Source organism: Ranitomeya variabilis, chromosome 1, assembly GCF_051348905.1.
Source record: "Ranitomeya variabilis isolate aRanVar5 chromosome 1, aRanVar5.hap1, whole genome shotgun sequence".
In the NCBI taxonomy this organism is placed as follows: Eukaryota; Metazoa; Chordata; class Amphibia; order Anura; family Dendrobatidae; genus Ranitomeya; species Ranitomeya variabilis.
The window spans coordinates 497,706,144-497,722,090 of record NC_135232.1 but is presented as its reverse complement, the minus strand read 5'-3'; the positions used below and the strand labels follow the sequence as shown (position 1 = coordinate 497,722,090).

Genomic DNA, 15,947 nt, shown 5'->3' with positions numbered 1-15,947 from the left:
CAGACGGCAAGGGACCTGACGGACATCAGAAGGCGAGTATGTATTGTTTGTTTTTTTTTTACATTTACGCTGGTAACCAGGGTAAACATCGGGTTACTAAGCGCGGCCCTGCGCTTAGTAACCCGATGTTTACCCTGGTTACCAGTGAAGACATCGCTGGATCGGTGTCACACACACCGATTCAGCAATGTCAGCGGGGCCTCAACGACCAAAAAAAGGTCCAGGCCATTCCGACACGACCAGCGATCTCGCAGCAGGGGCCTGATCGCTGGTACGTGTCACACATAGCGAGATCGCTATGGAGGTCGCTGTTGCGTCACAAAACTTGTGACTCAGCAGCGATCTCGCTAGCGATCTCGCTATGTGAGACGGGGCCTTAAGGGTACGTTCCCATGATCAGTATTTGTTCAGGTTTTCATGCAGCTGAATTTTCACATGATTATCACACCTCAGCTCATGTGCTTTTTTGTATGCGTTTTCGCCGCATGCACTTTTGTGGCTTTTAGGTCTTAATAAAATTGGTTTAAACACACACAGCAGAGCAAACAAAGTGTCCCAAAGCAAAGGGGATAGATACAGATAGAATGCGATCATTTCACAAGCCCCCAGACATATTATAAACTTTCAACCTTTAGTGCCTTTCATGTGTCACTACAGGGTGGTTAGCCTTGTTTAACCTAATTAAAGAAAAAAATGACATGGGGTCCCCCATATTTTTGATTACCAGCCAAGGTAAAGGAGACCAGCCCACAGCTGCCCAAAAATAAACATTAGATAAGCAAATTCTGGCGCTTTGACCGACTCTTCCACGATCGCCCTGATGCGGTGGCAATCAGGGTTGTTGTCAGCTGTGAATTGTAAAATAAAATAAATCCCATGGATGTCCGCCGTAATCCACACCTAATCTGATGTAGTTCAGAAATGGATACCTGAAAACATAAAACAAGAGAAATAACCATGAGACAATTCCTCATTCACCAATTTATTAGCAGAAATGTTCCCACGAAGCTCCAATGTAGTCCACGTTCCCCCGAATCTGGCTCTGGCAACTCTGAATAGCAGTATAGTTCCTGCTATCACAGGTGCCAGGTACTGACAATACTCATCAGTATCGCTGGCTCACACTGTGCTCAGCAAGACCCAGCGGCTCTGACGAGCGGTGTCATTACCTGGCGCCTGTGAACTGCGGTAACTTTACAGCTATTCACATTCGCCAAAGCCAGATTCGGGGAGCATGGACTACATTGAAGCTTTGTGGGGACATTTTTGCCAATAAATGGATGAACAAAGGAATGTCTCTTGTGTTTCAATTACAGCTAACATCAACTACCATTATCCCGATTGCCACCGTACAAGGGCACTCAGGAAGAGCAGGGCAAAGCACCAGAATTGGCGCATCTAATGGATGTGCCAATTCTGGGGCAGCTGCAGGCATGTATTTTTAAGCTGGGAATTGCTCAATAACCAGGTACCTTCCAAGCCGGATAATATAAGCCTGCAGTTGTCTACTTTACCTTGACTGGTTATTAAAAATAGTGAGCACCCCCACATCATTTTTTTTTATTAGAGAACACCAAAAAAAAAATGCAAGCCAATAAAATCAATATAACCTTGATTAATATTAAATAAAAAGCAAGCACATAAATTATGAAAACGTAATTTAAAAAACCACAGGCAAAGAGAACATGGGGATATCACTATCAAAATAAAGCCATAATGAAAAACATTTGATAAATGAATAATAAATAAAAGGCCACGTACAGGGTATATTTGTTTTAAACAATTAACTTTAGAATATAGACTGGGAAGTCGACAAAGTTTGGGAGGGACATTTTTTGTGGGGTTTGATTATAGAGCCAACTTGGGCACAGGGCATATAGTAAAGAAGATCAGATCTGTTTGTCCCTAGAATATAACAATTGGAAGCCCATTGGCTCAAATGGGTGAGATCTAAGCAATTTCCATTTTTAAATACACAGGCGCTCTCATTTTGGTGTTTTTTCCCATAGCTTATATTGACGGTATATACTGCTGTTGACCCATACCTGCACAACATTTGTAGAATTTATGTCGTTGGTGGTCAAATATCCTCTTAGAATTTTATTGCACTACTGGTTACTCTATGTTTTAATAGTTGTTTTTCTATGCTGTTTTCCTCATGATCCAGAAAAACTAGACCCTGGAAGGTTCAACAGGGGTCACAGATCAGTATATAAGTCAACAAAGTATACAGAGATAAGAGTCAAACAAGTGTATGTACTGCAAGTGACTATATAACATAGTAAGCCAGCAAGAAGCGTCAATTACAGAGGATAAATATATAAAGATAGCAGTAAGACATCCATCTATATGTGCTTGTTTTTTATTTCATATTAATAAAGATTACATTGCTTTTATTAGCTTGCATTTTTTGTTCTTGGTGTTCTCGATGATATTTTATGCATTTAAGCCTTAATCAACCCCTTAACGACCGCAGTTGTGGCGGCAGTTGGGAGTACTTATTCCTCAGCACTGCTTTTTAACGGCGCTGAGAAATAAGGGTATAGGGCCCCCCCCCTCCCCCAGAGTCGGAAAATCTTTGGGGGTCTCAGCTCAGAACATGATCAGGGCTGTTTTTTACAGTTCCCCGTCACGTGATTACATAACGGCAACCACAGGATGAAAAAAAAAAAGGGTTCGATTTAAAATTAATTTCTGTCTACTCTGATATGATCTTACATAACAGGAGAGAGAAATGGCCCATTCCCAGGGCCCTCCTGCTCCGTATCATCTTCCTGGAAAAAAAAAAATGGGGGCGCATTTTTCCTATTGGTTCCTTTTGATCAAATCAACCTTTGTTGCGCGTTAGTTATTTTTATGTAAAAGAAATTTTTTTAAAATTTTTTCTATTCTTTGCAGTTAGGGGTAGGGTTGGAATTAGAATTGGGTTTTTTTCAAACGTTAAAAAAACAACAACGCTATGACGGCTAGTGTTGAGCGCAATGGGTGCTCGGGTAAGCATGGAGTATCACAGATCCCACATGTTTTTTTGTCTATAACAACCGCAAAACATGCGGGGCAGGGACTAGAGCATGTCAATCAAGCACCCGCGCTCAACGCTAATGATGATCAAATGTTATCAAATTCTGTGTCTTACCTGTGGGATCAAAATGCTCACTATACCCCTGGATAAAATCCTTGAGGGGTCTAGTTTCCAAAATGGTGCCACTTGTGGAGGGTTTCCACCGTTTAGGCACATCAGGGGCTCTCCAAACGCGACATGGCGTCCGCTAATTATTCCAGCATATTTTGCGTTCAAAAAGTTAAATGGCGCTCCTTCCCTTCCGAGCTCTGTCATGTGCCCAAACAGTAGGTTTGCCCCACATAAGGGGTATTGGCGTACTCAGGGGAAATTGCACAACAACTTTTGTGGTCCATTTTCTTATCTTATCCTGGTGAAAAACAAAAAAAAGCTTGGGTCTAAAGTAAATTTTTTGTGAAAAAAAAGTTAAATGTTCATTTTTTCCATTCACAAAATTTTAAAGTTTGAAAAGTGCACAATTTTTGCCAAATTTCCATTTTTTTTTCACAAATAAATGCATGTGATATAGAAGAAATATTACCTCTATCATGAAGTACAATATGTCACGAAAAACGATCTCACGATAAGTGGGATACATTGAAGTGTTCCAGAGTTATTACCATTGGTCAGAATTGTAAAATTTGCCTTGGACATTAAGGTCAAAATTAACTCAGTCACTAAGGGGTTCAATAGTATGTATAAATATATATTTATTTACTTTAATTTTTATTTATTTGGTTAAACAAGGCTAAACACCCTTTAGTGGCACATGAAAGGTACTAAAGTTTGCAAGTGTATGTGTGTGGAGACATCACTTTCTGTGTTTTTTGGGCGCGTTTTCGCATCGGAAGCACACTTTTTTTTTAACTGTTGATTTTCTGCACCTAATGCAAGTCTATGGGGAAATTCCGCACAGAAACAGTCTTCTGTGCGGAATTTCCCTATAGACTTGCAAACTGAGCTTTTCCGCATAAGAAATTGACATGCTGCGGCTTGGAATCCGCACCGCAGGTGATTTTATGCAGTGTAAAGTAGCACATGGGATTCGTATTAATCCCCTCCACTGTGTATTACTGTACAACACGGCGTTTGGACGCAGAGAAAATAGCACCCAGAATGCTAGCAACACTGACCGTGGGCCTAATAAAATCAGAGGCTGTCCAGTAACACAGACGTCGGCCCCTAGGCACACTTTGTACTACCACAATAGTGATTACCCTGACAACAACCATTCCATTTAAATCCCACTCACCTCCGAAAAATAAACATGAAACAATAGTCAAATGCCTTATGCGCTACATTGTGTGAAAAATCTTGTTTGCTACAATAGAACAATTAGATGCTGCAGGACCAGAGAGGCGGAATCCTCACTTTTTCTCCACCTTGATTACAAATAAATCATTGACAGTAAAGTCTCACTGATAATGATACACTGTAACAATGGCAAAGTCAGCACTGCTACATCTGTGCATAGGAACAGCCAGGAATGAATGGGTCACTGCCGAACTGTAGAAGTGGTAAAATCCCCAGGGCAGATATAATAATGGGAGATAGATCCAGAAGGCTCCCTGTCAGACAAAGAGGCTGTGACAAAGCTGACACGTCCGTCACCACATTGTACACACAGTCACATGGACAGCACCTCATTACTGACAGCACTGCCGGCATTGTCTGCTCTATCACTGTGCCATCAATAAGACAATGTACAAACAAGTGCTGACCTCACCTACAATTCCCCTGTATACATAGGGAAGCCGGCATGTATGGGAGACAATAAGCCAGCGGACGCTTTAAATTGGATTTACATATGTGCTGCAGACATCAGTGCTAATCGGATAGTCCCAAGATTCCCTAGAATGACAGTTGGTCGGAGCTGACCTCTTCTACACAGAAATAGTAGTAACCACCTGTATGGATATTCTCAAAGGGAATCTGTCAGCAAGATCAACCCTGCAAACTGCATATACAGTGTAGGCATGTAGGTCTGTAAAACATAAATCAATAAACACCTTCATTTCTTTTATCTGTTGCTGCATTTCCAGGGAAATTTGTGTTTTCATACTTACGCAAATAGATGTTAAGTGCTTTGGACATGACAGAGCACTTCTCAAGCCTCTACCTCTCACCCACCACTAGCCTCTTTAGATATCTTAATGTCTAATTTATTTGCTTAGCACCTGAGGTCACACAGACAGTGAGCTATCAATTAAGCAAAAGAGTCTGTTACTGGGCAGGGAAATAACCTGTTAGGGGCTCTGGCACATCCAAAGCGCTTATTACCTCATTTGCATATGAAATAAAATACTCAATACTCACGAATGCAGCAACAAATAGAAGACATAAAGGTGTCACTGAATTTAAATTTAGAAGACCTGCATAACCAAATGGGGATGTTACTTGATGACAGATCCCCTTAAAGGCCAGATAAAACCAGCATTAAAAAATGCACTTCATCTGAGCAAGGATTAAAGAAGGGTTATTAAGTTGTCTCATTCCTTTTGGATAGGGAATAACTTACTGATTCACTGGGGTTCTGACCACTGCTAGGAGGGCTCCGGAACCCAAGAAGCAGTACTTGGCAGAGCCCCGTTTTGGCTTTTCCCGGCAGTCCCATAGACAGTGAATGGAGTGGAAGTCAAGCATGAGCATTTCTGTTCTAGTGCAGAGCTCTGCTGAGCCGGGGTCCTGATAACTGATCTCAGGGACACCTCCGACACCTGCAGGCGGACCCGTAGAGATCAGTAACTTGTCTCTTATACCTATAGGGTATAACATAAAGGGGTGTACTTATCTTCTGTAGTCAGGAGCGCACCGCTGCTTCTAAAAATTAGCGGTTGGGATCAGCAGCACTGTCACTACACTGGTGTGAACTGTGTGCAATGGAAGCTTTACCTCCACAACAGTGCAGGAGCACAGTGGCACTTAAAGGGGCTGTCCACCACCCTGGCAACCCATTCTGGAGTCCCGGGGTTTTACTCCAGTAAAGTATTAACACCTAAGCTCTCCTGTGGTGATGGTGCCATTGCAGCGGTGTTGGCACGGGCTTTCCTGGGGCTCGTGTGACATTCTTAGGTGACGCAATCCCTGAGGCACAATCAATGCTGGCTTCGCCCTCCTCTCCTACAGGCGTAGCGGACATCTGCAGGAACCGACAGAGCTGCTGCTGCTCTCACTTCCTCAGGATGTCGTGATTTGTCTACAGGAGATCAGAATGAAGCCAGCGGCGATTGGCAGCAGGGGTCACATTATATAATAATGTTCCTCAAGCCATGGGAGAGTCAGTGTCAGAACGTTTTGGAGGGGAGTATAACTCATTATTTTAGAGGACAAACATTGGGATTCAGAATGGGTCGTCTGTGTAATGGACATCCATTTTAAGGTGTCTGGATACTTGGAGCTCTAAAAGTTCCAAGCTTCTGCTCATTGCCTAGGAAACTGGCCACCTCTGATAGACTGCAGGGGTGGCTGGTAACTTAGGCACTGAGCAGCAAACTACAGATTTAGGCTGGCGTCACACTCAGCGTAGGGAAATACGGTCCGTATTTTACATGCGTAATACGCAGAAATGTTCCCAAAACAGTGATCCGTAGGCAGGGTGTGGCAGTGTATTTTGCGCATGGCATCCTCCGTATGTAATCCGTATGGCATCCGTACAGGGAGATTTTCTCGCAGGCTTGCAAAACGGACATACAATGGATCCATGGGCTCAAATATTTGTGTAAATATATATATATATATATATATATATATATATATATATATATATATATATATATATATATATATATATATATATATATATATATATATATATATATATATATATATATATATCCCCTATACTATGTGTAGACATTTATTTATTTTAGCTATTCTATTCTAACCTGTCAGTGTGATTTTACTGTACACCGCACTGAATTACCGGCTTTTCTATAGAACACCGGTGCGTATTTCTCGCAAGTCACACGCATGGTCCGTGTGTAATCCGTATTTTTCTCGCCCCCATAGACTTTCATTGGTGGATTTTTTGCGCAATACGCTGACAAAGGCAGCATGCTGTGATTTTCTACGGCCGCACAATACAGATGCGTAAAATACGGCAGATAGGAGCTGGGCCATAGAGAATCATTGTACCGTATGCAATCCATATTTTCTGCGCCTCTCATACGTCCATAAAACTCGCTAGTGTGACGCCGGCCTTAAGAAGACCTCAGTTCTTGAGAAGGAGAGGATTTTTAGTAAAAAGTGCCTTGTTTTTACAACGCTTTAATATTTTAGGAATAACCCTTTGATGCCCTCGCGAGTCTGTTAGGCCAGGTTCACACTTTTCCTCTGTTCTAAAAACAGCAAAATTAAACTCATGAATGAAATAGATCCGCTGCCTTAGACCACAAACGTGCCAGACGGACCCCACCAAAAATAATGGGTTTTGCTTTAATTCCGTTATTGTGTCTGTAACGGAAAAAAAAAAAAAACAAGACAAGTGCAGCACGCTGAACCTTTCCTTGTGATGCAACCGTGAAGCTGTGGATCTAGCAGTGTGCATTGCATCAGACTTGGGTCAGCAGTGTCCCTGGCATGGAAGGCTCAGACGGCACCATAGGCTCTCGGTGTAAGGACGCCTACTGCATGGTGTATGGCCCTCTGTATAGCAGCGCGTGCGGTTACTGTCCCATAAAGGAGGACCCAGAGGTGCCCTGTCACAGTTTATGGGATCTGTTACAGCTGTGGATCTAGCAGTGTGCATTGCATCAGACTTGGGTCAGCAGTGTCCCTGGCATGGAAGGCTCAGACGGCACCATAGGCTCTCGGTGTAAGGACGCCTACTGCATGGTGTATGGCCCTCTGTATAGCAGCGCGTGCGGTTACTGTCCCATAAAGGAGGACCCAGAGGTGCCCCGTCACAGTTTATGGGATCTGTTACAGCTGTGGATCTAGCAGTGTGCATTGCATCAGACTTGGGTCAGCAGTGTCCCTGGCATGGAAGGCTCAGACAGCACCATAGGCTCTCGGTGTAAGGACGCCTACTGCATGGTGTATGGCCCTCTGTATAGCAGCGCGTGCGGTTACTGTCCCATAAAGGAGGACCCAGAGGTGCCCCGTCACAGTTTATGGGATCTGTTACAGCTGTGGATCTAGCAGTGTGCATTGCATCAGACTTGGGTCAGCAGTGTCCCTGGCATGGAAGGCTCAGACGGCACCATAGGCTCTCGGTGTAAGGACGCCTACTGCATGGTGTATGGCCCTCTGTATAGCAGCGCGTGCGGTTACAGTCCCATAAAGGAGGACCCAGAGGTGCCCTGTCACAGTCTATGGGATCTGTTACAGCTGTGGATCTAGCGGTGTGCATGGCATCAGACTTGGGTCAGCAATGTCCCTGGCATGGAAGGCTCAGACGACACCATAGGCTCTCGGTGTAAGGACACCTACTGCATGGTGTATGGCCCTCTGTATAGCAGCGCGTGCGGTTACTGTCCCATAAAGGAGGACCCAGAGGTGCCCTGTCACAGTCTATGGGATCTGTTACAGCTGTGGATCTAGCGGTGTGCATGGCATCAGACTTGGGTCAGCAATGTCCCTGGCATGGAAGGCTCAGACGACACCATAGGCTCTCGGTGTAAGGACGCCTACTGCATGGTGTATGGCCCTCTGTATAGCAGCGCGTGCGGTTACTGTCCCATAAAGGAGGACCCAGAGGTGCCCTGTCACAGTTTATGGGATCTGTTACAGCTGTGGATTCCATTGCAGGAGTCACAGACCGGACTATGGTGGTCCAGCACGCGCTGGCATTGCATGGGTTCCAGGACTACGGTCTGCCAACCCATAAGGTCCAAACCACTGTGATGGTGACTTGTAGGGCACAAGACCTGGATGGAGGTGTCCTCCTCTACAGTCTGGGCCTCCCCATGGTGGGGGAAGGGTCAGTCCTTCCACACTTACCCACGTCAACAGACTCTCACACAGATCCACCCGGTCCAGGCTCTCCACGTTTAACATCCTCTTTGCAGTCAGCCACAGATCACATGTACCGTGTGCAGACAGCGGTAACGGGCGGCGCTCCCAGTGCTGTGTGCGGGGTAGCAGCCCCTCCGTGCTGTTGTCTGGCTATGCTGGGAGGGTTCCGGTGCTGTCCCCCCGCTCCGGGCCTGGCGTTCTTACTGGGGGATGGGTGGTCGGTCTCCTCCTCTTCCCCTGCTCGCAGTGCCTGTCTGTGGGTGATGCACGGCTGACACCCAGCGCTCACTGCGCACAATCCCCGGATACTCTGCAGGCCCGGTTCTCTCCCTCATACAGCTGCTGTGTGTCAGTGTGAGGAGGACGGTCCCTGGGTGCAGATGTTATTACTGGGCAGCCTCTCCCAGGAGAAGAGGGCCATTGTGCCGAGGGGTCTCATACTGTGCCAGTGTGCCGAGGGGTCTCATACTGTGCCAGTGTGCCGAGGGGGTCTCATACTGTGCCAGTGTGCCGAGGGGGTCTCATACTGTGCCAGTGTACCCAGGGGTCTCATACTGTGCCAGTGTGCTGAGGGGTAGCATACTGTGCCAGTGTGCTGAGGGGTCTCATACTATGCCAGTGTGCCGAGGGGTCTCATACTGTGCCAGTGTACCCAGGGGTCTCATACTGTCAGTGCGCCGAGGGGTCTCATACTGTGCCAGTGTGCTGAGGGGTCTCATACTGTGCCAGTGTGTCCAATGGTCTCATACTGTGCCAAGGCGTCTCATACTGTGCCAGTGTGTTGAGGTGTCTCATACTGAGTCTGCCAGTGGCCCGAGGGGTCTCATAGTGTGCCGAGGGGTCTCATACTGTGCCACTGTTCTAAGGGGTCTCATACTGTGCCAGTGTGCTGAGGGGCCTCATACGGAGTCTGTGCACCAGGTGGTTGTATAGGTTGAGAGCACCACAGGGAGTAATTGGAAGTGGCCCCAACACACACCATATAGGAGCCACATGAGCTGCTCTGAACTTGTAAAGGTACAAGAATCTCCCCATTAGCAGAAGGGTGGTCCGGGGCAGGCCTTGTCAAAAACGCCAAAGAGCGCAAATTATGTCAGGTAATAGGACGCCATGACAGAAAGTATTCTCCTTTACTGCGATAATGACGTTTGGGTTTTCATTGGCTGTAAGCCATAATCATCAACATTAACAGAAATAAACACTTGAAATAGATCACTCTGTGTGTAATGTATATAATATAAGTTTCACTTTATGTATTGAACAACTGAAATAAATTAACTTTTTGATCATATTCTAATTTTGTGAGAAGTACCTGTACATTCATTTTCCCACCTGCTTGGTTTCCATCTACAGGTCCTTCTCAAAAAATTAGCATATAGTGTTAAATTTCATTATTTACCATAATGTAATGATTACAATTAAACTTTCATATATTATAGATTCATTATCCACCAACTGAAATTTGTCAGGTCTTTTATTGTTTTAATACTGATGATTTTGGCCTACAACTCCTGATAACCCAAAAAACCTGTCTCAATAAATTAGCATATCAAGAAAAGGTTCTCTAAACGACCTATTACCCTAATCTTCTGAATCAACTAATTAACTCTAAACACATGCAAAAGATACCTGAGGCTTTTAAAAACTCCCTGCCTGGTTCATTACTCAAAACCCCCATCATGGGTAAGACTAGCGACCTGACAGATGTCAAGAAGGCCATCATTGACACCCTCAAGCAAGAGGGTAAGACCCAGAAAGAAATTTCTCAACAAATAGGCTGTTCCCAGAGTGCTGTATCAAGGCACCTCAATGGTAAGTCTGTTGGAAGGCAAAAATGTGGCAGAAAACGCTGTACAACGAGAAGAGGTGACCGGACCCTGAGGAAGATTGTGGAGAAGGACCGATTCCAGACCTTGGGGAACCTGAGGAAGCAGTGGACTGAGTCTGGTGTGGAAACATCCAGAGCCACCGTGCACAGGCGTGTGCAGGAAATGGGCTACAGGTGCCGCATTCCCCAGGTAAAGCCACTTTTGAACCATAAACAGCGGCAGAAGCGCCTGACCTGGGCTACAGAGAAGCAGCACTGGACTGTTGCTAAGTGGTCCCAAGTACTTTTTTCTGATGAAAGCAAATTTTGCATGTCATTCGGAAATCAAGGTGCCAGAGTCTGGAGGAAGACTGGGGAGAAGGAAATGCCAAAATGCCTGAAGTCCAGTGTCAAGTACCCACAGTCAGTGATGGTGTGGGGTGCCATGTCAGCTGCTGGTGTTGGTCCACTGTGTTTCATCAAGGGCAGGGTCAATGCAGCTAGCTATCAGGAGATTTTGGAGCACTTCATGCTTCCATCGGCTGAAATGCTTTATGGAGATGAAGATTTCATTTTTCAGCACGACCTGGCACCTGCTCACAGTGCCAAAACCACTGGTAAATGGTTTACTGACCATGGTATTACTGTGCTCAATTGGCCTGCCAACTCTCCTGACCTGAACCCCATAGAGAATCTGTGGGATATTGTGAAGAGAAAGTTGAGAGACGCAAGACCCAACACTCTGGATGAGCTTAAGGCCGCTATTGAAGCATCCTGGGCCTCCATAACATCTCAGCAGTGTCACAGGCTGATTGCCTCCATGCCACGCCGCATTGAAGCAGTCATTTCTGCCAAAGGATTCCCGACCAAGTATTGAGTGCATAACTGAACATTATTATTTGATGGTTTTTTTGTTTGGTGTTAAAAAACACTTTTATTTGATTGGTCGGGTGAAATATGCTAATTTATTGAGACAGGTTTTTTGGGTTATCAGGAGTTGTATGCCAAAATCATCAGTATTAAAACAATAAAAGACCTGACAAATTTCAGTTGGTGGATAAGGAATCTATAATATATGAAAGTTTAATTGTAATCATTACATTATGGTAAATAATGAAATTTAACACTATATGCTAATTTTTTGAGAAGGACCTGTATCTCAGCCCTTCTCTGGCTCTATGAAGTCGCAGCTGTCAATCATAATAGAGGGGGAGGAGACTGAGGGACAACAAGCAGGTGGGAAGGTGTATATTAATGGTTGGCCCCCTTTTTTTCATTGGGTTTCATCACCAATTTTTGCACATTTTAGCTTTTAACAGGCTCTTAGCTTCTCTGTACATTCATCTTTAACCCCTTTCTGACATCAGACGTAATAATACTTCCCTGTGTCCTGGGCCTATTTGACCAGGGACGGAATATTACATCTGCTCAATCGCCTGTGCACACGGGGTATTCGGGCGATCGCCGCTAAGTGCCAGCAGCTGCTACACACTGCTCCCGGCACTTTAAACCCCGAAATGCTGTGACCGAACGAGATCGCAGCATTCCGGGAGCTGGCCGAGGGCTGACAGTCCCTCTGGCTTTGGATCGGTGACCCCACGACGTGAAGACATGGGTCACCAGACCTAGAAAACTTGCTGATCATGCCCAGTGCATGATGAGCAAGTTTGTCTGTCAGTGCAGAGCTGACAGTTACTACAGCATGGGGATGCTGCTGCATCTCCATGCTGTAGAAACAATCAGCCTGCAAAAAAATGATAGTCCCATAGTGGGACAAAGTAAAAATGTTAATGAAAAAGTAAAAAAAAAATTAAAAGTATTTTTCAAAAAATCAAAAATAATAAAAAAATCAAAAGTTATTGTATCGCTAAATAAATATTTCAATGAAAAAATAAACAATAAAAGTAGACATATTTGGTATCGACGCTTCCACAATGACCCAACCTATAAAACTCTCCCACTAGTAACCCTTTTAGTTAACACCATAAGAAAAAAGTAAGGCAAAAAACTATGCTTTATGATCATACTGCCGAACAAAAAGTGGAATAAAACGCGATCAAAAAGACGGATATAAATAAACATGGTACAGCTGAAAACATCATCTTGTCCCGCAAAAAAATGTGCCACCATACAGCATCATCAGCCGAAAAATAAAAAAGTTATACTTGTAGTTCTCAGAATAAAGCCATGCAAAAATAATATTTTTTTCTATAAAATAGGTTTTATTGTAATAAAAGCGTGAAAACCTTAAAAAAAGATATAAATTAGGTATTGCTGTAATCGTACTGACCCGAAGAATAAAATTGCCTTATCAATTTTACCACACACGTAGCGGCATAAACCCCCCAAAAGGAATTTCTGAACTGCTGTTTTTTGTTCATTCTGCCTCCTAAAAATCAGAGTAGAAAGCGATCAAAAAATGTCATGTGCCATAAAATGGTACCAATAAAAATGTCAGCCTATCCCGTAAAAAACGATCTGGCATGACTCTGTCGGCTAAAATATGGAAAAATTATTGCTCTCAAAATGTGGTGATGCAAAAACTATTTTTTGCAATAAAATGCGTCTTTTAGTGTGTGACAGCTGCAAAACATAAAACCTGATATAAATCTGGTATCGCTGTAATCGCACCGACCCGAAGAATAAAGTCACTTAATCATTTATACCACACGAGGAAGGGCAAAAAAAATAAAATAAAATCAATTCTTCACCTGCTGTTGATTTATTTCATTCTGCCTCCCAAAGATCACAGTAAGGCTCAGCACACATTTTTCCTGCGCTGATCGCTTACAACGAGATTTGTGTGTAAATCTCTGAAATACGTGATTCAGACAGAACCCCCAGCAGAAGATTCCTTATAATGAGGCAGATGGAGGCACTGTGGACGTTGTCTGACCTGTGATCCGGCGGTGTCCGTCTAATTAGGAATGCATAAAAGTGCCATTGGCCACAGTTTTGGGCTCTTCTGAAAAGGACACTGCTGAACAGAGGCCAGACGGAATACAGAGTAACTCTGCTACCTCATAGTGAATGATCCCTCGAGGGTTTCATCTGAATCACGTCACTCCGAGATTTAGATGGAAACCATAAAGTAATTGCTAAGCGTAGAGTGCTGGATAACTGTGATACAAAATGTTCCCAATAAAAGCTTCAGCTCAATCCACAAAAAAGCAAGTCCCCACTCAGGTCTGTCATCCGTTAGCGGAAATATAGGGGGCTTCCACATTACTGGTAGCACAAAGGCTCTGGAAAAGCAAAATGGCTCCTCACCAGCCAGAAGAAATTCAGCTGATTCTGCATTCCCAAATACAAGTGCCCCAGTATGCCTAAACCACATATTGCGTCCACGTTTGGCATTTATTAAGTGATGAGAGCCCGCCTAACTTACAGGTGCGTGTCTACAGAAGCATGGGCTGGGCATAAAGTACTGGTGACTGCAACGTACTGGTCACTACAACGGTAGTTTGCAATTTTCACTCGGCAACATTCATTGCTGCATCTTTCTAGAAGATACCCATGGAGTCAAAATAGTCACTACACCTGTAGATAAATTCCCGAGGGGTATAATTTCCATAATGAGGTCACTTGAGGGGCGATTCTGCTTTTCTAGCACTTAAGGGCTCTGTATATGGAGTCCGTAAACTGTTCTAGGAAAATCTGCGCTCCAGGAGGCAAATGGCACGCTGTTCCTCCCTAGTCTCTCTGTATGGCTAAGTTGTACTGTGCAGCCACATATGGGGTATTGCCACGTTCAGTAGAACTTGTGGGACAAATTATGGTGCCATTTTTACCCACTTCTTGTGTGAAAATGTAAAATCCGGGGATAAAACAAAATGATGGTGGTAAAAATTTAGTTATTTTGTCTTCACTGCCCAATGGTATAAAATTCTCTGACACAACTGTGGTGTCAATATGATCCCTGCACCCCTAGATGAATTCATTGAGAGGTGTAGTTTGCAAAATTAGGTCACTTATGGGGGCGGTTCTGCTGTTCTGGCACCTCATGGGCTCTCGCAGTGTGTCATGTCATCAGTAGTGTTGAGCATTCCGATACCGCAAGTATCGGGTATCGGCCGATACTAGCGGTATCGGAATTCCGATACCGGGATTCCGATACTTGCCGCGTATCGGATACCGGAATCGGAAGTTCCCAGATTCAAAATGCAGAAATTCAGCCAATGAGAATGATTTCAAGTGTGGGCACATCCTGTTCAGCATGGAGGGCATGAAACTACTGGCATGGCTGTGATTGGCTGCTGAAATGATGTCATGATGCAGTTTAAAAGTCGCTGGCGCCATTTTGCGATCACTCTGCTGTGAATTCAGTTAGTGACAGGACGCTGTTTGCTGACTGAGGGACAGTTTAGAGATAGCGATTTGCTTCTTTGTGCTTTCCAAAGGATAATTTAGCAACCGCTGTGTTCACCTACTATTCACCTTCCTTTTGCCTTGTAGCGCTGTTTTCACAGCGATCTGCAAGGTCTCTCTGTGTGTGTGTGTGTGAGTGCAGCCCACTCTCTAGTCTGAGTGCAGCCACATAGGCCATCCATAGCTGGTTGTATTCAGTTCAGGGAGGGTGGTTCATTGCCTCATACTGTCCTTTTTTTTTTTTTTTTGAAGTAGTGCAGGCTGCTGCACATTTTTTCCAAAAATTCCTATTAGTGTCTTTCCACCCGTCTCCAGCTAATTTGTGGAAAAACACTACATAGGATAAAGTAGAGGAGGGTTTTTGGGCCTTGCAGCGCCGTTTACGGCTGTCTGCACGGTCTCCGTGTGACTGCAGCTCGCCCTGTAATCTGTGAGCAGCTATAGCCTGGTTGTCTCCAGCTCAGGGTTTTTCACTGCGTCATACCGCCAAATCAATTTTCTTTTTTTTCAAAGTAGTGTAGTCTGCTGCTAATTTATTTTAAAAAATCCTATTAGTGTCTTTCCACCCGTCTCCAGCTAATTTGTGGAAAAACACTACATAGGATAAAGTAGAGGAGGGTTTTTGGGCCTTGCAGCGCCGTTTACGGCTGTCTGCACGGTCTCCGTGTGACTGCAGCTCGCCCTGTAGTCTGTGAGCAGCCGTAGCCTGGTTGTCTGCAGCTCAGGGTTTTTCACTGCGTCATACCGCCAAATCAA

The 15,947-nt window shown here is 44.5% G+C and overlaps 1 protein-coding gene across 2 annotated transcripts in view; it reads right to left on the bottom strand.

Moving 5' to 3' along the window:
• The window catches only part of HOOK3 (hook microtubule tethering protein 3), a 95,378-nt gene extending 85,950 nt beyond the window's left edge, over nt 1-9,428 (bottom strand). For both annotated transcript variants that reach the window (XM_077252159.1, XM_077252166.1), the window contains exon 1: nt 9,002-9,428. In XM_077252159.1, coding sequence (XP_077108274.1) covers nt 9,002-9,058 — 57 coding nt within the window. In that variant the 5' untranslated portion in view covers nt 9,059-9,428. The remainder of the gene's footprint in view (nt 1-9,001) is intronic.
• Nucleotides 9,429-15,947: the final 6,519 nt, after the last annotated feature.